Below are 24,068 nucleotides of genomic sequence, written 5' to 3' on the forward strand. Positions count from 1 at the left end.
GACTAATGAACCACATCTGCCAGCAGTGATAACTTGCATCCCAGTACAATTTCCTTAACACACTAATAATGCCTTTTGGGAGATGTAGTCCATTCAAACCAACTATATCCCGGTGGAAACACAAAGGGGGCTGTCTGAAAAGTGGAAGGAATAAAGTCTGAAATACTGAAAATGCTCTTTAAAATGGTTTTGTTGATGAAGTCAGCCACTAAGCAAAACACTTGCACAGATGCCAAGAAAGCTAGTCTGTGCGTGCAGCTCCAGGGACACAATATATACAAAAGCAAGAGAGACATCTGTGGCCCTCAGCCACCCACAAAACAGATGTGAATTTGGCAGAAAAACTGGTCTGTAAAATATTTTGATTTTTATAACATCATACTTGCCTTTTTCAAATGCTGATCAGGTTAGCACTGCTATTGGGGCACACAGCTGGAGTGGGGGTAGGAAGGGTTCCAAAGCTATCAGAGTTGTTTGCTAGTTCCTCAGTCTCCCAACTAAACCACTGGAACTACAAAAGCCAGAGTCGTCACAGATTTAAGCAAAAGGTGAACTGGATTGCCAACTATCAGGAAATATATTTAAAACTGTCAGTTACAGTCTATAAAAAAATGTATAGTATGTCAGTAAAAATGGTAAGTTACTTTAAATAGTTTCCTTATTTCATCCCAGAGAGAAATATTTTTCCTTTACTCTTTCATAAATTTGCAGACTATAAGAATATTTTAAATATGTCATCCAGATTTATGGGACTTTTCTGTTTTGATGGCTAAAATTGTGGATTCTTTAAAAATTCATACAGACGTTGTATGAAGCCAGAATTGCAATTTTCCAAACTACATTAATACTTTTTAATGTATGGAACCTAGAATGTATATACTTATTTTGTATTTGAAATGGCATCAGTAATTAAAATCTGGAGTGTAAGTCAATTTGAATACAGTACAACCTTGCTAAATTTCTCTAGGGATTAATACAGCTACTAAGAATTACTGATGTTTGCAAAGGAGTAATTTAAGCCCTGATCCTGCAACTTATTGTGCACAGGCAAACACAATTAAAGTAAACAGGACTGCCTGTGCATTTATACAGTCTCGTCACATGCAACAAGCTGCAAATAGCCTTAGACATTTAGGGCCTGCTCCTGCAGCCCTTACTCACACGATTTGTCTCAGTGCTTCCTGTGAGACTGACTACACACATGCAAGCAAAGTTTGCACAAGTGGGCCCTTATTCAGCAAGTGCAGTAAGCAAGCAAACAAGCCCAACAAAACAATGAGGATAATATACCACAAAATGTTCTCTGATAATGTATTCAGCAAATGCAGCTCAGTGGAGCTGTGATAATATTTCATAGCATATTAGTAAGCCTTTTGAAGTATATTTTGTAAAAATAATGAAATATTTGTAGTAATTACTTGATTATTCTTTCTTATTGGAAAAAGAAAGCTTGGTTCTCTGAGAGTCATAAGCAGTTATCTATCCATCTTGGAATTTCTAGCATATTCATCATCATCATATCTCAGCACCAAGATCTGAGAGTCTCTTTGAGAACAGTTCTATCCATGTGCAACACAGTGATCCAAACTGCACTAGCTACTTACAGACCAGAAAAATATTCTGGCACTGGGAAGTAGAAGAGAACTGGAATTAGAATGACACATTTCATACTAAGTTCATATATATCTCAAATGTGTTTCCCAAAGCAATGAATTCAAACTTGATCTAGAGTAGCACAATGCTTATGGGAATGGCTGTAGCCATTACGGGCTCAAAAATAGATTATGTAAAAGCAGGACACAGGAAACTATTTTACTGAGAGAGAGAATTCCATCCCTACTCTTTTTTTAAAGGAATGTCTTGGGATCTTTAACTTCCACCTGGACAGCTATGTGCAGAAAGAACCTCAGCCTAAAGTCTCCCACAGATGACTGTTGCTCTAACGAGCAACAGCTAGTAGCTCCTACCTTTTATGTACATAGGTGCTGAAGCAGAAATCTAATTCTCTACCACCAGATAGAAATCAGGGTGGTTTCTACAACACTTTAGGAAAGTAAAGGATACATATCTGATAGAAACTAATGTGACTTTTACAGCTTAATTTAAAAAAAAAACCACACGTGGATCAGCATTGCCCAAGGGGTAAACTGCACAGCATATTTTTTATATCCAGATTATATAATTGATTGAACAAAATCAAAAGTTTCTGCACTGGCAAGACGCACCGGGGTGCGCTGCTTACCAGTGTGATGAGCCCGACCCCAATCAGGAAGAGTTTCTAGGAGGAACGCCAGCACGGCCAGCTCCTCGTGCCCTCGGGCTAAAGTGCCTGTTGAGTTAGAGAAAAACTGGCAGAGCTTCAAAAGCACACCAAACGCCAGCTCCTTTCTGAACCTGACAGCTCTGACCTGAAGCGCCTTAAGAAGCATTTTGGCAGCTTATGCCACCCCCTCAACTGGGTTGGACTTGGCGGGAGTGGAGAGGAGGTAAGAATGAGGGCAAGGAGAGAGGATGGGTAGCAAGAATTTGGGAGGGGAAGGGGAGAAGAGAAGGGAAGAAGGGAGAAAACTGCAACTCGACATCAAGAAAAACTTTAGGTTAAATCTGCCAATTGGTAGCAGTTTGTTTCTCTCCACCACGTGAAATAAATCCCTTCCCTTGTCCACAATTCAAAGATGATTAATCCTTCGCCATATACACTTATGATTTCAAGTTGGACGGAAGCTGAAGTGGACAGGAGGTGGGGGCACGGAGAGAATCCTTGGCCACTCTTCCTTTGCAGGAGATGCTGTTATGCTTTCCCTTCTAATCAATGGGAAAGATACAGTTACACAGACACTGGAATATCCTGGAACACACTCAAGCCTGCACTGAGTAGAAAAGCAGAGTGGCTACTGCTGATGGAAACCTTCTGTGCACTTGTTTCTAGGAGCAAGCCCCAGAGAATATTTTCATTGCCATGTGAGGAGCATTAAGTGAATGGCATGACTCTTCATGCCCTCTGCTGATACCATTAGCTGGTCAATGTCTTAAAAGAAAAATCCCTCTGTGCAAATACCTTCTCAGCAAATTAAAGGGACCAGACTACATGAAAACAGCTGGCGTTTTAAAACTCTTATTATCAGACTCATCAAATAGTTTATATACCCAGCCCTCATAATGCTGTGATGAGGAATACCCTCCAAACCCAACATGTCTATGTAATAAACAAATTTATCACCAACATTATTGCTAATTCCTAGAGTCTACCTATGATTTAGGTGCCCAACAGCAAGAAAAGTCAATCTGTATGACCCTGTCTGGCTGTATAACAGTAGGTAACATCAAAGCTCCTAGGACTGTGCTGACACGGTGAATGATGCTGGTACAGTAAAACAAGAAAGTGAACATTAAAATACTGCATACCATCTCTCCTGTCAGTCACTTGATAACCTTGCCAGTTCCATCAGGTCCTTTCTGAATCTGGCTAGTTCTGGAGGTGAACTTTACAATTCTGCCACATACCATGGGAGCATTCTGATGCTCCTAATTCACAGTGAGTACTTGCCCAAATACAGCGCATATCACTAATATGTAATCATGCAAGAGGCATTAAAGGTCTGCATGACAACAAAACACATTTGCAATTTCTAGACTTCACTGTCTTTGAGCAATGACTTGACAAAAAAATAGAATTTTCCAAATGAGCAAAATCAATGACATTTCAAAATCCCAGATCTCAGATTGAGTTTGGCAAGTTCATCTCAAACTAACTTCTGCCCCAATTTCCATGCCAATATGAACTTGTGAAGAATCTTTTCTGGAGCTCGGGGGGGGGGGGGGGCAAAAGCATGACTTACTATACTAAGTATACTCAGAACTAATACTAGAGAGCACCTTACATTTTTGTGTGACACACAAACTAAGTTGCTCTCCAAACATTTCTGTAAGTTAGGTAAGTGTTATTATCCATATTTTACATATTGGGAAACTGAGGCACGGAGCAATTGATTTGTCCACAATTGCACTGCAAGTCAGGACTTCCTAGCTTCTAGCACCAATCTTCACCCACTACACAATATGGCTTCTCAACAAAACAATAACAAATGTGTGAAGAGCCTCATATCCAAACAGGCAACCCCCTCTGTTAACCACTTTACAACATACAAAAGAAGCCTGATGAAAGTTATGTTATGACCCTTTTAAGCTGCAAGTGGCTACAACCCTGCTGGATTTGCCCACCACAGAATGTAAATGATTTTCCCGTGTGGGACAGAACTGGCTAAATGATTTTTGCTGGTCCCTTTTGATGGCCACTTAAGACAAGTTTTTCTACATATGAACTTTGAAATAAAAAGGGTAGCTCATACCTTGGAGCCCTCCACATATAGCTGGTGATTAACACTGTCCCTGCTTAGTTACTGTACCAAGTTGTCCCTCCTTGCCCCAATGTCAGCTTTAAAAAGGGACTTTTCATGCTGAACCAAACTTGTAAACCAGTTTGTCTAAATCATAATGCTTTGACAGTTATTTTCTGTATTCACCCTGTCATGGCTGAAGATGTGTGTTTGAATAAGAGCTTTCTCTCCTTCCCCTCCCCTCCCCTCCCCTCCCCCCCCCCAAATATAGCACCACATTCAGCTAGTTAGCCCTTCAAAGTATTCAGGATAATACTTAATTTTTGATATCCCAATCATGGAAGTGACTGTGATCTCAGAAATGCATCACTGTGACTGGACTGCAAGATCTAGGCAAAAAATAAAAATGGCCTGAGAAGGGTAACATTCCTCATTAAAACACCAATATCTTGGATAAGACTGTCAAGGAAAATTGTAATACATGAAAGGATAAGTGCAAGCCTGTTGTTCTAAAGATTTTCCCCAATGCGGCAATCTCCTTTCCAGAGTTAGAAACCTACAATCCAAAGGAAGTTGTTTCTCCAGCAAGAGTCTTCCAGAGGAAAATCTTTTCTCTTAAACATAATCGCCACCTAAAAGTAGTTTGATTTTTCTAAAATCTCTTAATAAGGCTTCACTAAAGTTCTGTTTTGCTGAGAACTTACAAACAATGAAATGCTTGACAGAATGGTAGGACGTAAGTCACCCCTCTAGCAGAACTCTGAATCAGGAGGTTTCCTTAGTAACCCAAAACAATAGGAAAATACGAAGTAACTTTGTATTGTCAAGCAAATTCATTGGAAATATTTTATCACCCAGGTTTTCTTAATAGGTAGAGCAGAGCATTGGTGAGAAAACACCAATAGGAAATTTCCTAGGCTGCAGTCTGGTTCCAGTGAAAGAAATCTTTGTCTACCTGCCCACCCCACTACACAGAAGTAGAAAATGAAAATCCTTCTTCCAGCAACTCAGTGAGTTTCCCTCTGAAGAAGGCAGAATTCCTGTTATAGCTACGCCATCTTTGTATCTAATGATATTGGTTCTACTCTGCCTACTGTCTCGGTTCTGCAGGTGGATAACATGCCCAGAATTAGTTCTGTGAGCACAAAGCATGTCCAGAATTGGCTCTGCAGGGAGAGAGAGAATGCCCAGGATTAGCTCTGCAGGCAGCTTTCAGAACCTAGAATAAGAACAAAATCCAACCCCCTGAGTTGATGACTTTGCACCTCATCTTCAATTCATTCCCGTGCTGAGTTGAGAAATATGGTATCGATTCCTCTCTGGGTAAATCCTCTAATCACCTGTCAAATCAAATGCTGCAATGAACATTAAAAACACAAATGAAAAAGGTGTTTAACTTCCAAAATCAGAACCAAACTGAGTGATGACTCCCCAAAATCTAATTGAAGGGCACTTACAGGGAACCAGTGTGGCCTGAAAATTGGGAGAGATGGGACCTTCTCCAGATTAGGGGTGAGTGGAAATTCCAATTCCACTGAAGGATTCTGGCTGTGTTCCTTATAACTCTTTGCGCCAATCAAAAGGGAGCAAGAGTCTGAAATCTGATAACAGACCAGGGATTAACGCTGGGGAGTCCCACAGGGCTCCTACTCTACGCTTGTTCAAAACAGTAACAGAATCAAGCTTTTTACCATGTCCCTCTGTTTTGTCTGTTATAAATTCACACTCCTTGCTCTTTATTTTTCCTATTCCCTTTGGCTGCAGATACTGTAGCTCCCCTGCTGCCAATATTTGCTCCTAGCCATTATGGTCTTGTGCCACATAGCACACTTAGGCTCCTCTGCCTGAACATGGCTGGTTGCTTTGAGTTAGGTCGTATTTTTAGAATATAGTTTTATCTGTTTGATTTCTCTGTAGGTTCTTGTTTTACCAGAACCTTCCCTCTAAATCAGAACCTGAATACAAACCCCAAATCCTCCCCCCAACAACTCTTCCTTGCTATTCAAGCTTCTTCAAGAGCAGCTTATTAAGCAATCATGCTCCAGCCCATATACGCTAATATCCATTTATGGAGCCATAGCCAACAATTTTCTGTATTGAGTGCAATCCCCTTTCTTCTTTTGTCAGAGTGGGGCCCAGCCTGATCATTAAAAATATAAGCGTGAGTGGACAAATGCTGGTGGGAACTCCAGAGGAGAAAGCAAAATGACACCCTTTATGTGACAATGTTCCCCATGAAATCTCCTTAAAGGGATTAAAGATGCACGCACACATATAACAAAAAATCCTCATATAATGAACAGGATGAAGTTCCTGCCCCATTGGGGGAAGGGTATGCAGGGGGAAAAAGCTGACAACCTTCCATCCTTTCACCTCCCAGCATGGGCCATTCTCATCCCACCACCTTTCAGAAATTCAGAAGGATTTAGAGGTATGGCCAAATCTCGCTGCTATGATATGAACCCCGGTAGCAGCAGCAGGCAGTGAATGGAATGGTGATGCTGGGGTAAAAGGAGGAAACAACTCCTTTGCATTATTCTTTAATCCTAAAATCACATTTCCCATGTCTCGGCTTTAGAATCTCAGAGTCCCAGGCTTAATTGGTTAATTCCCTCTTCATGAGCTCAACGGAAAGACAACAGATTGAAAAGCAAAGCTGGGTACAAAACATTTCCTCTCCTCTGTCCCTGAAACAATGTTAGATATAGTCTTAATTCCCACCCCCAGGAACCCCACACCCATACAGTGCCTCTCTCACACAAGCTGTATAGTCACTGAAAATGCTCATGTTTTAATAACATGAATTCTAATATTATTTTTCCCACAGGCAACAAACTTTACAAAGTAGGAGCTTTAAAACAATACAGATAATCAAATATTTATCTCTAGATGACAACATTCCGGACATATATAGGGATGTATACTTAGCTAATTTATCTCAGTTATATAATTAAGTTTATACTAAGTTCTTTGTTGGAGAAAATGCTTTAAAAAAGAGGATGGTAAGAGGAAGACAATTGTGGGAGAAGAAGGAAATGGAACGAAGATGAGAAAGAGGGATACGTACTACCAGATATTCCACACTATTATTCTTGGAGGATCATGCTATAAGATAAGTGAGCAACGGAGCTGTGGGTGCTCTATTGTAAATCTAGCTCTAATTGTGTAATACGTGCATGCACGGAAAATTTAAATTTGTAGCTATACAGTACTGGCAAAGATGCTGCGGTTGATCAAATCTCAAGCTTCTGCGTCTAGGGTGACCAGATGTCCCTACTTTATAGTGACAGTCCCGATATTTGGGGCTTTTTCTTATATAGGCGCCTATTACCCCTCACCCCCATCCCGATTTTTCACACTTGCTCTCCGGTCACCCTATCTGCATGTAAGTTGGTCAATCATCTTTGGGACTCAGAGAGGACTTTCCCCCTCGTATTCAGCACTGCACAACTTTTCAGGGACATTATGGGAGCATTGAGAACAATGGGCTTCATGAGGTGCTGAGCTCTTTTGAAAATATGACTGACTCCTGTTTAAACCCATGGAAGATGAGCATGACCTATGACAGTCTCATAAATCTGTGCTCCTGTTGCAAGAGGCATTTCTAGGGCTAAGTTCATATTATCAGAGGTCATAGTCAATATTCATAACTATTTCGCAGTCCGATACAGTTTAAGGCCAAATGGGACCATTAGATCATCTAATCTGACCTCCTGTCTATCCTGATTTCTCCATGAGCTACAAAACATCCTGGATTTCTAAGTGTCAGTAGTTGTTCCTCATCCATTTACTACTTGCTCCCATGGAGTCCCTAGTGCAATGTCAAACAGGTAGAAAAAAATTCACATTTTCCCTCCAAATCTTCTGGTTTTTCTCAAAATTTCAGAAGTCCAACTTTTCTTCCACCACAGATCAGTTTTCAAAATCCATTTGTGGCTTGAAATTCTTGTTTCCCAAATTTTCCACAGATGTACCATGGTGGTCATCTTTGGCAATTTTAGCTTTTCAGTGGTTAAAAAGAAAATGATCCACACTCCCCAAATAAACACACGCATGCTTGCGTGCACACACACGCACACAAAGAGGAATCCATCAGAACAGCACAAAGAGGCAACCAAATCAGGGGAGGAATGGTGTTTCATCTAACTCCCAAAGCCAAACAAAAATCTGCCCCTCTACTTTTTCCCATTATCTGCAACTAAATAAAGTAAATAAGCAAGTGACTACCAATTTATCAGTAAGTTTGATCTGGGAGTGAATTCATAATAAAGGGTCTGCCTGGTGTAATTTAGAGCTGCCTGAAGTGGCCCCCAGTTGGCCACTGGATCATGATAAAGGTGACACTGATAGATCCTTAACTGCAGCAGTGCTGCACTAAGCTCAGCAAATGCCAAGCTGACAATAAAGCCTATGTACTATACGTGACACTCTCCCAACTCCTCCCTCTTATGACCCCATTTACTTCCAAAATCAGCATTGGGACACTGGATAATCAGGACACCTCATTAATGCCAAATGGTAACTGTTACAGATTGAACCTGGCTCACTGTGAGAATCTGATGGGAAGGATTTTCCCCCTCTAATCAGATTAAGGTGGCAGGAACTAGTGGACCCTCCTAATGAAAAGCCAACAGGCTCACAGAGAGCAGCCTAAATTCCTTAAGCAGAGGATCATGTGGGAAAATAGCTTTTTTCTTTCAAAGGTCTGGAAAGCCCAATGCTGGGGAGTTTATTTGGTGAAGGTTCTGAGAGCCTTCTCTCTCTCCCTCTGTCTGGATTTCTGTAGTGCGGTTTCAGAGCCTCCAGCCTGTTTGTATGGGAATGCATGACACACTCATTCAATGAGTCATAGCAAATATATTGGACCTGATTCTCAGGTCTGGCTGATATGAAGATACTGGTCCTGATTCTCAAAACTGCTCTGGTCTGGAGCCAGCTTAACCTGCCAGCTGAGGATTCCCCTGACCTGAAGAAAATCCTTGCTGGCATAAAGCCAGCATTGCTGATACTGTGTTACACCGTCGCAGCATAGGCAGCATGGCTGGCCAAAAGGAAGTGTGGCCAGGGTGAGACAGTGCCTCGGTACTGCAGCAATCCCCAGCAACTGCAATGGCCCTCCTGGACTGTTGGCTGCCTGGTGCAATTCAAAGCAGCCCAGAGTGGCCCCCCAGTTCGCCACAAGATCATGGTTTAATCTTAATTTTCCTTGCTGAATAATTATCACAGCTTCATCGGCCTCGAAACAGGACCTCTGGGTACTTTGAGAAATGGACTGGAAGGTTGTCTACTGTGACGTTGCACTCTATATGATTTTATTAAAATATGCTAATGAGTGTGAATATAATATAACTGGAATATGCTTCATGCAAAAGGTCTCTTGTAAGGTATCATTACAAAGCTTATAATCTACTGAGTGTGGTCATCCTATTGTATAAATGTATCACTCTTGTATCTGAAACTAGAAATATGAAATATAACTCTGAGGTCCTATTGTAGTATTGTGAAGTGTGGGCCATTAATGGTGGTTTGGAATCTTCATGGCTCCCATCAACCAGGACAATTGACTGTGGATGGCTCTGTTTGCTTGCAGGCCTTCCTGTGAGTCAGGCTGGGACGAATGAGGGCTTGGAGTCTTACAGTGACATGTGATCATGTCACCTGAACTGGAATCCATCTTTAAGCTGGTGCTTTTCCATTTAGAAGGAGGGGTGGGAACCCAGAGAGGGACAAAGGATTCCCACTTTGTGCAAAAGATATATAAGAGGGTAGAACAGAACAAAGGAGGCTGCAATCATGAGAAACTCCCTAGCTACCAACTGAGCTGGAACAAGGGCTGTACCAGGGGAAGGACTGTGCCCAGACTAGGAAGGTGTCCAGTCTGTGATAGAAGCTTATTGAAACATTTGAGGGTGAGGTTTTATCTGTATTCAGTTTTCTTATTGTATTAGGTTTCGACTTGCGTGTTTTATTTTATTTTGTCTGGTAATTTACTTTGTTCTGTCTCTTATTACTTGGAACCACCTAAATCCTACTTTTTGTATTTAATAAAATCACTTTTTACTTATTAATTAACCTAGAGTATGCATTAATACCGGGGGGGGGCAAACAGCTGTGCATATCTCTCTATCGGTGTTACAGAGGGCGAAAAACTTATGAGTTTACCCTGTATAAGCTTTATGCAGGGTAAAATGGATTTATTTGGGGTTTGGACCCCATTGGGAGTTGGGCATCTGAGTGTTAGAAACAGGAACACTTCTTAAGCTGTTTTCACTTAAGCCTGCAGCTTTTAGGGGACGTGGTTCAGACCTGCGTCTGGGTTTGCAGCAGGCTAGCGTGTCTGGTTCAAACCAGGCAGGGCACTGAAGTCCCAAGCTGCCAGGGGAAACAGGCTCAGGGGTAGTATCAGCACATTAGTTGGCAGTTCGCAAGGGGTTTTCTGTGATCCAACCCGTCACATCTACTTTCACTGTTTCTTTGGTAAGTGCTTCTGTGTCCTGTGCTGAGACAGCGTTTGGAACTTCTAATATGATTCCTTCTTGGTGAAACATATTTACCTGAGCAATAGGACACGAAGGCACCAGCAATGGATGTATCTATCACTGTCACAAAAAGCTGTACTGCATCCGGACACCAACCCTTTTTAGACTGACACCTACAAGCCCTGCAGTAAAATTAGGCCACTCACTTCCACAATGAGGCTCCAAATAGTAACTGCTAACAGGTGTATCACAGGAAAGGAGAATGGTACCTTACCACCATTACAACGTCCAGAATTAGTAGCTGTTGGAAGAGGAGAGCTTTATGCTGTTAAAGCCAGCAGGAATGAAGCACTGGCATGTTAAAAAGCTACCTTACAGAGAGGCTTTTTACATATCACCCATCTCTCCCCCAGCACAAGACTAGGAAAGATATTTTTCGAGTAGAGAAACCAAGACGCACACTGCAAATCAGAAGTAAAATGGATTTGGGAACAGTTTTCCTAAAGAGACGCTGCTCACATTGCCCATGTGAGACTACCAATTAAAAACAAAACAAAACTTCTTCTAAAGGTTCCCTGACAAACCAAGCTGGATAGAAAATGACATGTCCACAGCCTTGTGGGGACTGTGGAACTGTTACAACACAAATCACAGCAGCTTCCTACCTTCATCTTCCTCTAAAAATATAGTTCCATTCTACTTAACACAGCTGATGGGCTAATGGCCCAATGCAGCCTGGCTGCTGGAGGTATGCTTCCTCTATTGTACTCTTTTGCCAGGGGTAGTCCCATTAGACATACTACTGCAACCTGGTTGGCTTTCTATTTTGCACTGGTTAAGTGCCATTATCATTACAGTCCAATTGTGCAAAGATACAGTAACTCCTCACTTAACGTTGTAGTTATGTTCCTGAAAAATGCTACTTTAAGCTAAACGATGTTAAGTGAATCCAATTTCCCATAAGAATTAATGTAAAGTGGGGGGGTTAGGTTCCAGGGAATTTTTTTCTGCCAGACAAAAGACTATATTTTATATATATACACAGTATACGTTTTAAACAAACAATTTTAATACTGTACACAATAGTGATGATTGTGAAGCTTGGTTGAGGTGGTGAAGTCAGACGGTGGAAGAGGGTGGGATATTTCCCAGGAACTGACTTACTGCGCAATGATGAACTAGCACTCGGCTGAGCCCTCAAGGGTTAACACATTGCTGTTAATGTAGCCTCACACTCTACAAGGCAGCACGAATGGAGGGAGGAGACACAGCATGGCAGAGAGAGACAGAGACACACATTGTGTGTGGGGGGGGGGGGGACAGAGATACACACCGTGTGTGTGAGAGAGAGACAGAGACAGGCATTGCCCCTTTAAGTACTCTGACCCCACTCTAAGTACACTGCCTTTTTAAGTAGATCAGCAAGTTGAGACAGCAGCTGCTGCCAGCAAGCTCCCTCCTTCCTGAGCCCTGTCGTGTTTCCCCACCCCCGGCTCTGTGGAGATGAGGTACAAGATCATGGGGAAGGGGACACCCTGACATTAGCACTCCTCTTCCCTGCCCCTCTGCACAGCAAGCAGGAGGCTCCCAGGAGCAGCTCCAAGGCAGAGGGCAGGAGCAGCACAGGGCAGTGGGGGGAGGGACAGCTGAACTGCCCAGCACTTGATAGCCTGCTGGGCAGCTGCCGCACAGCGAACTAGGGGGAGCTGATAGGTGAGCTGCCGGTCCACCCTGGTTCCAAGCCCCCACCAGCTATCTGCAACGGGCTGCTCTTCCTGCAACCAGTAGACAAAGCAGGCGGCTGCCAAACAACATTATAAGGGAGTATTGTGCAACTTTAAACGATCATGTTCCCTAATTGATCAGCAACGTAACAATGAAACAACGTTAACCGGGACAACGTTAAGTGAGGAGTTACTGTATACAATATGAACCACCAGCTTTTCCAGGGCAAGGGGATCAGGAGGGGAAGGCACAGGATGCCTGATATTTAAACACAAACTTCATATATATGAATACTGACACATAATTTTTGTTTACCTTTGTAAGCTCAACGTACTTCCAAATGGGTGAGGAACGAGTTAAACCGGTGTTTATATACAGCAATGAACAACTTGTTCACCAGATGAAACTACAGTTCAACAAGCATTTGTATGACAGTGTTCTCAGAAAAGAGAAAGTATTTGTTTCCAAGCACAGCTGCAGAGGTTAGCAATTCCACCCTCCCCACACATACTTCTGATGCACTGCCACAGAAGGATACAACCACACAGCTCTCACAAAGCCCTGCAGAAACTCCCATGCCATGCTCCTGACTGCAGCATCCAAATACAAACCTCAAGTTCCCCCAGTGTGAGCTCCTCAGGGCAGAAGTCCCATCTTTCCTACAGTACTCAGTTGTTCACAGCAACAGCTCAATTAGCCTTCTGACAGTGGGTTAAAAGGGTAGTGCCTCTTTCTTCATAGCGCAGGTTGTTAACCAAGCGTGACCTCTGGTGGGAAAGGTCTTAGGGGCATTTCTCTTGTTGGTCAGACCACTGGTGCCTCAAAGACCTGACTGGGTTGCAATATGGAACTGAGCTCGCCCAGAGGTCATGGATGTTATCTAAGAGTCACAGATCAGTGGCAACATATTAGCAATCTGTGAATGATGGCATTTGGGGTGACAGTTCCCTGATGCATTCAGCCACGGTAGTGTCCGTCAGTAAAGGAGATGAACACGGTTAACACAACAGTGTCAAGCACCTGACAAACTGCACTGGCCCAAAGACTCTTCATAAGGGACAGAAGCACAGAGGGAAGAGGTGCTCTTCAGTGGCTGAGAATAGCTAACTACTGTGAAGGGGCAAAAGCAGTGGTGGAGAGGCCTTTGACCCTGCAGTGGGCTGAAAGAGCCCTTATCCTGAGCTGGGAATTGCTGGTATAAATAAATGTAATTCTGTTTATATGTTACAAGAAGTACTTCTTAGCCTATGAACTTTCAGAATCAGGACCTGAGCAAAAACTAAAGATGGTTTGCATCTGAATACACCTCCATCACACAAGGGTTGAGTAGACATCTGGCAATAGATTTTTCAAAATATTTGTGGCAAGTTAGCCCCTGCATCTCAGTTTACAAGCACCAGTGGGTAGAAATCGCTAACAAACACCCAGAATAAATGGCCCCGTCCTCCACTGGCATAAAATACCTTGAGATTCTTGGGGTTACACCCTCGCAAGAGCTGTGATGATTCTAAAGTTTGCAAACATCTCTTGATGAGCTTCTGAATTCATTGCTCATCCAACCCTTTTACTTAGGATATATTTAGATTTTAAAACTCCAGGAGTCTTGGCTCTCATTTGAGCCTGCCTCACTCTTTCTAGTTAGTCATACCGCACTCCAGCCTTGCCATGGCTGAGCTACCAGCTCGTTAAATCCTCCCTTGTTACAGTCCTGATGGCACACCAGCCAAGCCGCTCCTCTTTAGCCTTGCCTTGAACTAATGGGATTAGTACTCAGTTGTGTGGTCTCGGTCAGGCTGTGATTTATAGACGCTGGCATCGTCCTCTTGTGCACTCCTTCCCAACGAACCCCCAAGCATCCTCCTATCCCCTGTGTCCTCCAGACCACAAAGCACAGGCTATGCGGCTGAAGTGCACATTCCACTAACATGTTTTCAGTTTAAAAAAGGAAAAACAGAGAACTATTATAGAGGAATGTTACCGTCCAGCACACTCTTGTGTTCCCTCCGCAGTGCCAGGACAGTCTCGTCAGTGCTGTAACCTGTCTTCTCACTATGGCTATATTGCGTAATTCTCACGGCACACTTTTGGCTCATCAAGTGCATTTTGAAACCTTTCTCTGCTGAATTCGGTACTTTAGGGAATTACTGCAACAGTAGGTAAAAGGGAAGCAAGTCTGTCAATCTGAAGTGGGGGTGATGTGGAAAACTCCACACCAAGACACCTTCCCCCCCTCCTCCCCATAGACATCCTGTAGCCCTTTGTGACATCATGACATGGCAGGGGACTGGCTTGAAGAGAAGGCTCAGAGGGGTCCCAGACAATGATGGATAACTAGCGGGTGAGTCCATTAAACTGTGAGTATCGCCCATTGAGTGCAAGAGATGCGTCAGAGCCAGAAGCAAGAAAGGAAAGAAAAAGGCCTCCTTGGAGGGAAATGCTTTGGTAAACTATTCATTTTGCGTATTACCCAATGGGGTCATGTTTTCCCCTTTTATTGATCTTTTCTTTTAAACTCATTAAACTCACAAACGGGCCCTTTATTTGAAAAGACAGCTGTCCCTCTTTCACTCTGCATAGCATCCTGAACATTCACACAGTGAAAAGCACTCCCTGCTGCGTATAAACCATGAAATGTGTTTGAAAATAAAGCTTTTGATTAAAACTGACAATTCTGAGCTTCCCATGCTGTCCCCCAAGCTGAAAAAATGACATCATCTGTGACACCAGCAGTGTGGGGAGAGACCAGTCTCAGAGCATGTAACCCCTTCCCTGCCTGATTTCAGAGCAATTTAACAAACAAATCAATGGGCTAAATTTTCAAAGGGGCCTCACCCCAACCTCTGTTCATGAACAGATAAGAGACTTACTTGCATTTACAATTCTTGTGCATGCAAATGACAGGATTTAGGCACATGAAACCCATTTGCACAGGCAAACTGCGGTTTACAGATGTGACAGAGCAAAAGAATTGTTACCATGACTGAGCGCACAAATGGAGCCAAAGTCAAGGGCCCCCTGATAAATTGGCTTTTAAGATTTCAGGGAAATATTAAAAATATTTTAGTCTCATCCAGGCTCTGACATTCATTGATGTCTTTCAGGAAGAGAAGCGCACTCAGCCAACTACAATGATCATTTTAACTGAAAATGTTATTTTAAAAAATCATGAAAGCTGCCCTGAGGACTCCATCTCCACTAAGCAAACCTCTCAAGACACCACTTTAAAGTAGCTCCAGTGTGTGCAGTAGTTAAAAGCCATCTGACCTTTTGTTAAAGAACAAGTAAACATCTTCTGCTGGTCTCTTTGGGAGTTGCTTAAGAAGATCTCATGATAGAATCCTCACTTTAAATCCAGTGAGACGCATGTGGACTTTCAGGCAAACCTGGATGTTGTTAGCTTAAAGTTGAAATGCAGAGCTCTCATAAAAGTGTAGTAAGCAATGTAAAGTCCCTGGTCACTTACAGGATCTTTGAATGGGCAATTATACCTTACATGAATTATCTGGAAATCGGATCTTCCCACATATGCTGAATCTATCAATTTCCATGATCAAGATTCAAGATTTCCTCTGCAACAGCTGAAGGCAACACAGATACCCAGCCTTCTCAAGCAATTCCCAGCTCTGTCATCAACTGCTGCTGGGGAGAGATGGAATCCCAAACTCAGGTTCTGGCAGGTAAGTAACAAAGGAACTGGATTTTCACCACTCTGCTTCACCGCTTTGTTAGCTTCCTTCTCTCTCTCACTCTCATCTTCTACCTTCTGCCATATTCCCCTCCCCCACATGCCTGGAATACCCTTTCTAGTGCAGTACACCTCATACTTAGCTTTCTTTTTATTCAAGTCTCTTTCTGAAAAACTCATTTCCTCTATAAAGCTCATAATGCTACACCATACCTGTAAAACATAGCCCCAAACCTTTACTGAAAGAAAAACAAACACAGAGTAAAATGATATAATAGTGAACACTCCACGGCCCTGATCCTGCAAATATCTACCCACATTCTTTGCATATGCAAGTAGTCTAAACTGAACTCAATGGGATTACTCACATGCGTAAAGCTAAATAAGTACATAAGGATTTGCAGGATCAGGGCCTAAATTACTGCCATGCTGAAGGGCTCTTAGTGAATTTTTGAGTTTTATCTTTGTCTGACTATTTACCCTCTAAACTCTGGGGGCAGGAGCCTCGTATTTCTTTGTGCCTTGTGCAGCATTGAACAAACCTTTGGTGGTTAATAAATAAATCAGGAGAATGCACAAGAATAAAAATTTTCACATACTTTGTTTTAAAATGTAAATCTCCCTGTAATTTTAAACCCACTTGTATATTTGGGGATGGCAACAGTGTTAAACACTAATGCAAGATAGCAATGGAGGATGATAATGCCATTTAGGAATGCTTAAGGAACTGCACAGTACAGCAGGCTCACGGTAATCTCTCAATGTCAGAACTATGTTTATTGCAATGAACAGAAAAGAATTATCATGAAGCATTACTATTTCTTTATTGTTACACCGATATGCCTTAAAATTCAGACTTCAGGAGGTAAATAGCTAGCAGGTGTGTTAAGAATTTAGCTAGCTGATTGACTCACACTGACATTAATGGGAGACATACAAGTAAATCCTTACATCTCACACTGATAATGTACCCCCAGCCTGATTTGCACCATAGAGGCTGCAATGCGAGTTAATGCTGTTTTGGTTTCTACATTTTAAAAAGTCTTCAGAGATTTGTCACTTCAGAGCTGGTCATGCCTGCATAACACTTCCCATGACCCTGCAGAAAAGAATTGAAACAGGGAGGAGGGGAAAATGCATGAAAAAAAGAATAGCTGTTTTCATTCTCCAGTTTCCAACTGTACAGAAGTTACCACTCAGTATATCTCAGCTGATCCACCTGACATCACGTGGGAACATCTCAGTTATGAGAAATAGGGCTTTGAGCATAGAATCATAGAATATCAGGGTTGGAAAGGACCTCAGGAGGTTATCTAGTCCAACCCCCCACTCAAAGCAGGACCAATCCCCAACTAATCCACATCTCTAGCTTCCAGACACCAAAGCAGCGATCAAGAAAGCAGGAAAGACAACAGGGTTAGAAGGAATTTCTCTTCAGGCCCCATCTGGTGCACAGACACTGCATCTACTCTGTCCTGGCATGAGACATTGAGCCAACGAGGAAGGGAAATGAAGACTGAGGCAGGAGGAGGAGGGAGAGAGAGAAAAAGACCTTTGTGAAGACTGCTCATATTTGCAGCTATTTCGGTGTCAAATGCTCAACAGTGCAAATGCTTTGAACGATTAGCAGTAAAATAAATACTGGTCTTCCAGGTCAACAAGCTCTTTGGGAATATACACATTTTGCTTTCTTTTTTGTTAATAAATGGTTAAAGGAAAACTCCTACAGGTCAGTAGGAGAGAAGGTCTGGAATAGGGTTCTGGGGAAACCAGGAGAGGCTACTCAGAACTGATAGAGAGGAGCTGAGGATTGCCAAAGGGGAGCTTCGAAATGAGGGAGAAGCTCCTGACTTTCATCATGAATAGCTGCTCTTTGAGCACAATTTTCAAAAGCACCTAAGTGACATAGGAGCCTCTGAAAATTTTATCCTTTGTCAACATGAAGCAATAATTAAAAAAACTAAATGCAATAGCCCCTTCCCTGTTCACTCTGGAAGAACAGCTTTCACAGCATTTCCTGGACTTTGGGGGACAGTTTTCAGGGAGGTGCAGAAGGAGGTGACATTTCTCTCTCTCCATCCCTCTTGGGAACATCCAAAACAAACTGGACATTCTTGGTCTGTCTTTGCTGAAGAAGGCAATGCGAATGAACCCCACACTTTTGCTCTCTCCCTTTCTCCCAACCCGCCCACCCAACTTCAGTGCCTCTCACTCAAACAGGTGTTCTGGACAGCAGCCATCATCCACAAGGCCTCTGCAGAGATTTTCGTACAGAGTTTTTTGTTTAGGTCATAAACGCCCAGCTCTAGCCTGTCAAGAGTTCTGCAAAACCATGAATTGTTTATATACTTGCAGAGAAAGCAACGCCATTCTTGCTAATATCTCCCTTCAATGAGGACAGTGTCAGTAGAGCAGTGTTTCCCAACCAGTGTGCCATCACACTCAAACAGGTGTGCCGCAGAATTTTCTGAAAAACTACATGTGAGAACAAAAAAACCCCTTCCCTTTTATTTTAATTGGTGTCGGAGCCAGATCGCATTCTGTACTTTTCCTCTGAGGGACGAGGCCCCTTTCAAATATTATGCATGCATCACGTTCCATTCCCCAAAGTGAGGTTAAGAGGGACAAACAGTAAACAAAGATGACATGCCCTGATGAATACAATGCACTGCAATGAGCCTTTGATGATGATGCACACAAAAAAACATGTAAGTCAAGCCTAAGTTTTATATTTACATTTGACTCGGGGTAAAAGCCAGAATGAGCCGGACCAGGGATTGCATGATAATTAATTACATTGCATTTTAAAATGGTGGAGAAAGTTAAACACACTTGGGAAGACTATTTTGGGAATGAGAAGAAATGACTAATTATTAATTGTTTGTGATCCCAAATTATTATTCTCAAGTACGTATCACTTTTTCCACTGAGCATGCGTTTGTCCAGAATTCTTATATTTAGCTTTAACGTTAGTTTCCACTGTTGAAAATGTTAATTCTGGCACAAAAGACAGGTTGCAATCTACCATTAGCCGCTATGGTGGTTTTGATTTTAACCCTACTAGCCTCATTCTGGATTGGCTCATAAATATTCATGAGACAAAATTTACAGTGGCCTATGATATATGCCACATTACGCTATGCTTATATGAACCTGACGTAATGGGAGGCGAATGCATTTTTCAAATCTTACAAAAGCTCAAAAGTTACAGTGGTGAATTTTGAATTTATGACCCCAAAATGGACAAATATTTAAAGAAAAAAGATTTTAGCGATTTCACATCTACTTGCAGTGATAAAGCTGAACGTAAAACTAAGAAAGTGAAAGTGGTGAACCGACACTTCTGTGAGAGCGAACCTCAATATAGGGAACCATCTTGCGGTCTTCCACACTGTCTCATGTGCAGGGAGAAACTCTCAAACAAAGCCACGGGGACAAATAAGTTGAAATGACACCTTACAAGCAAACATTCATCCCTTGCCAAGAAGGACATACTTTGTTTTACACATTTGAGGGATCAGAATGAGAAGCAAGCAATACTGATGATAGACTATGCAACTGTTTCTGACAAAGCACTGGAAGCAAGCTACGTGGCTGCTGATCTTGTAGCAAAGGCAAAAAAGCCAATTACAATCACAGAGACATTAATTTTACCAGCATGCAAAGAAATCGTGAGAGTAATGTTAGGTGCACATGCAGTCAAGGAAATTGAAAAAGTTCCCCTTTCAGGTAACAATGTAAGTCGCCACATTGATGACATCAGGTGATATTGAGATGGTGCTCAAAGAAAAATTAAAATCAAGTGGAAAATTTGCATTGCAGCTTGACGAATCAACAGGTATCAGTGGCCATGCTCAACTCTTGGCTAACGTAAGGTACGTTGACAGAGAGAGTATCAAAAAAAAAATTTTATTTTGCAAACAACTGCCAGGTCACATGACTGGAGAGGATACATTCAGCGTGACAACAGCCTACCTTGAGGAAGGAGAACTTCACTGGAAAAATTTTACCAGTGTTTGCTCCAGTGGGGCAACCTGCATGACTGGCAAAGTGAAGGGGTTTGTAAGCAAGGTCAGGGAACAAAACCCAGATGTGTTGGTGACGCACTGTTTCCTGCACCATGAAGCACTCGTCACCAAAACACTGCCAGAAGAACTGTCTTAGTTTTAGATGGAGCAGTAAAAATAATGAACTTTATAAAATTGCAGGCCTTAATATCATGCATTTTCTCCTTGCTGTGTAAGGAAACAGAAGCAGAGCATCAGAGTTTACTTTTCTACACTGAAGTACACTGGCTTTCCCATGGAAAAGTTCTCTCACGCTTGTCTGAGCTGAGAGAGGAGATCATAATGGTCCTAACTTCGGAGAAATCATGGTACATGGACTTGATCGCTTATGTGCCATGGTGTGCAAAGCTTGCCTACCTGGCTGATGTATTCTGCCACCTCAATGAGCTGAACAGGAAAATGCAGGTAGATATGAGCATCTTCCCTCCAACATGGATAAACTGCATGGGTTTAGGTCTAAGTTGGCCCTCTGGCATGAAAAAGTAGCAAAAGGAACAACAGAAGTGTTCCCCTTGGCAAATGCAGCAGATCCTGCTGGCAGTATTTTGGTCAATGTCATTTGGTCAATGTCATTTCGAAAGTTTGGAATTAAAATTCAGTTCATATTTTCCTTCAATTAATAGAGAAGATTTTGACTGGTCCGAGATCCTTACAGTTCCTCTGCAATGCAAAGTGCTAAGAATGTTACAATAACGGCTCAAGGTCAGCTTGCTGAATTAAGGAAGGACCACATTTTGAAAATAAAGCTTGATGATACGCCATGGGACTCTTTCTGGTTGAAGGTGGGAGGTGAATATCTTGTAATCTCTGACCATAGTATCTCCATTCTGTTGCCCTTTTCAACCTGTGCAAGTTATGTTTTTCAAGCCTGACTTACATCAAGAACAACCAAAGAGAGCAGTTGAGCTCAGTGAAGCACGAGCTCCAAGTGGCACTAATAACATTTCCTCCCAGGGTTAAATGACTCTGCACCTCAAGACAAGCTCAGGTGTCTCGTTCAAAGTTTTTCGTTATTTATTTTTAATTTTTGTATATAATTTGTTGTCATTCATCACAGACTGTGAATCACAGTGTGCATCGAAATCAGGGGAGCATTTCAGAGTTCCATTCTGTCAGGTGGTGCGAGACTTGCAATCTCTGGAGTTTGGCTTTTGATGTTGCTCACTTCCAAAGCCATACAAAAGAAGAAGTAGCTCAAAGATGAAAAGGTAATACCGCAAGTCTTGATACATAATAATATCATTAGTTGATGTCTCTTGATTGGTACAACTTTTGTATTATTTGTTAATTATTATTAACATCATTAACTGTACTGTACACACTGTGAATGGCAAGGGTGGTAAACAACTTAAACCGAGGCGATAAGAGGGTGGGTTCATTTGGAGACAATATCGCGGTGTGCCTCAAAATAATTAAAGGTATCACGACGTGCCGTGGCAGAGGAAAGGTTGGGAACTATTGCAGCAAAGGGACAGTTCACCTGAGTTCTCTCCCATAACTATGCCTTATCTGCACTCCATCCCTTTCCCTCTTTTACTGCTGATGGTATTTAGCGGGCTTGCTTAGCTCCCTCTCTCATATACTGCAGCTCCGAAGCTGTCTTCCAGATCTAGGCTCACATATGGGGAAGAGAAGAAAAAATCTTCACCCCTTAAATAAAACAACTGAGTGAGCCACTTAAACACCAGCCAGATAGCAACAAACACTGCCTACTTCCCCTTCTTGGGACTCCCAGGAACAAAAGAGGCACAGATTAGGAAGCCGTTTTGAGACACTCTGCAGTGACAATGCACATACAGCTTGATGGTGCAATAGCACAACTGGGTTCGATGAATTAAAAAAACCACAACCACCAACCAATACAGACCAGTAATATTATGGAGGACACTATACAGTCTTTGTAGCGTATGTGCAACATGCCACAGCTGGCACGTGACCAGGATTCATCACTGAGTTTGGTCTGCTGGTTGAATCTATGGCTTCCCCAGCCCAGGCTGGGTACTGATGGGGAGTGCAACATGAACACTGATCCATGCCCCAGTAGTATGTCATTTTGCCGTGGTTGAGACAGTCACAGAGATGAGTAGAAAACCATTTGTACCGCATATCCACTTTTCATCATTTCAACTACTATATTTGTTAACTGTTAAAGACAGCCCTTCTCAAGGCTTATTTTTCAGAACAATGGATTTGGGACATCACAATAAGTTTTGTGTCAGAATACTGTGATGGCAAAACAGGGGGTAAGGGCTTCACTACAGGACCAAACTAGGAGGGCAGCCTCAACTCTGATCCAAATATCCAAGGAAGAGGGGGAAATTACACTAAAAATAAAACTGTCTTTTGTACACAGGCCCCTTCTGCCTCCTGTCTAACCCCAGTGTGAAAATTCCTCTTCGAAGTCCAGAAAGGAGAACCAACAGCCTTCATCAGGCAAATCCATCTCTCTTCCAAAGGCACGCCGAAATATATCTGGATTACTTGACTTATTCTTATTCAGAACTCAGCCAAACTGCTAGTGAATAAACTGGCTATAGAATTGCCACTATATGAAATCATACACACTGCATATGTAAAAAAAGCAATGCTTTGCATAGTAATTATCACTACCAATTTCTATTTGCATCCACTCAATCTCCACAACCTCCCACATCACTTCTAGGAGCAGTGCTTTATAAACAACAAAAGAAAAGGAAACCTCACTATGTTCATGAGTGTGAGGACATAATTCTGGACGTGTTCCTTCCCATGGAACCGCACAACTGAATCGTCCACTGCCAGCAAGACCTCAATGTTGTAGTCATCCTTCTTGGCGTGGCGTCTCTTCCGGTCCACTTCACCAAGCCGGTCTTCAATCAGGTCCAGTGAGTTTGGGAGCTCACCCACACTGAAGCTTGGAACTGTAGGGGTGAGAGGAAAGAGGAAATGGTGAGAGATTTCAAGGCTGCTGCATGCAGAACAATGTGGCTTTAACAATGTTTCCTGGCTCTAATACAGTTACTTGTCTATTTTCTTATATGCATGTGTCATCTGTCTGTATGAATGCCTATAAAATACCTGCCTGCTCCCTGTATTGATTCATGCCCCTCTACCCCCCAGCCCTGCAGTGCCCAGTGAAGGAGAAGCTGCCAGTATATTGACTATAGGGGAGGAGTCTGTGGACAGAGAGCCCTGTGTTTGTTCCAGTTCCCTGCCCCTCCTCCTGAAGGTTTTGGAAGGGAAAACACGGTTTTGTCAGCATGAGGAATAAAGACGTGCCTGGTGGCTGTTTAGCAACAGAGCTGCAGTGTCTGGTCTTTTATTCCATTTAAGGAGAAGGTGCATGTGTGCTCCAGTTTTTATTCACTGGGGAACTGGAATGCAGTTTTAGCTCCAAGGCCCAGAACCAGCCGTTTCTAATGTCAGCTTTCTCTGACAGTCACGACATCTCCAAGCCCAAAGGACTGCTCATCCTGGGAGCCAAAAGAAAGGTCACTCCCCAAGTCTGCATACACCTTGAGACCCCACGCTGTGCCTACCCTCTCCGTGCCTCTGCCAATAACCATGGAACAAGTGGCTATTTCAGATGCTTTTTATTTCTGCAGTGAAATGTTATCATCTCCCTGACAGGAAAAACAGCAAGTCCACCATTCTGAACATTTTTTGGCTACTGTCTTGCTTAAAATCTCTAATGACAGCAATAAGAATGCACCTTTACCTTCACTATTACTGTTCAGGGTTTGTATCCAGGATTGGGGCCCCATTGTGCTAGGAGTTGTACAATACACATAAGAAG

The 24,068-nt window shown here is 42.5% G+C and overlaps 1 protein-coding gene across 1 annotated transcript in view; it reads right to left on the reverse strand.

Moving 5' to 3' along the window:
* Positions 1-24,068, reverse strand: part of ADAMTS14 (ADAM metallopeptidase with thrombospondin type 1 motif 14) — a 99,656-nt gene that overhangs the window by 50,282 nt on the left and 25,306 nt on the right. The window contains exon 4 of the mRNA XM_074958940.1: positions 22,997-23,193. Within this exon, the coding sequence (XP_074815041.1) occupies positions 22,997-23,193 (197 nt within the window). The remainder of the gene's footprint in view (positions 1-22,996; positions 23,194-24,068) is intronic.

Source organism: Natator depressus, chromosome 7, assembly GCF_965152275.1.
Source record: "Natator depressus isolate rNatDep1 chromosome 7, rNatDep2.hap1, whole genome shotgun sequence".
Lineage (NCBI taxonomy): Eukaryota > Metazoa > Chordata > Testudines > Cheloniidae > Natator > Natator depressus.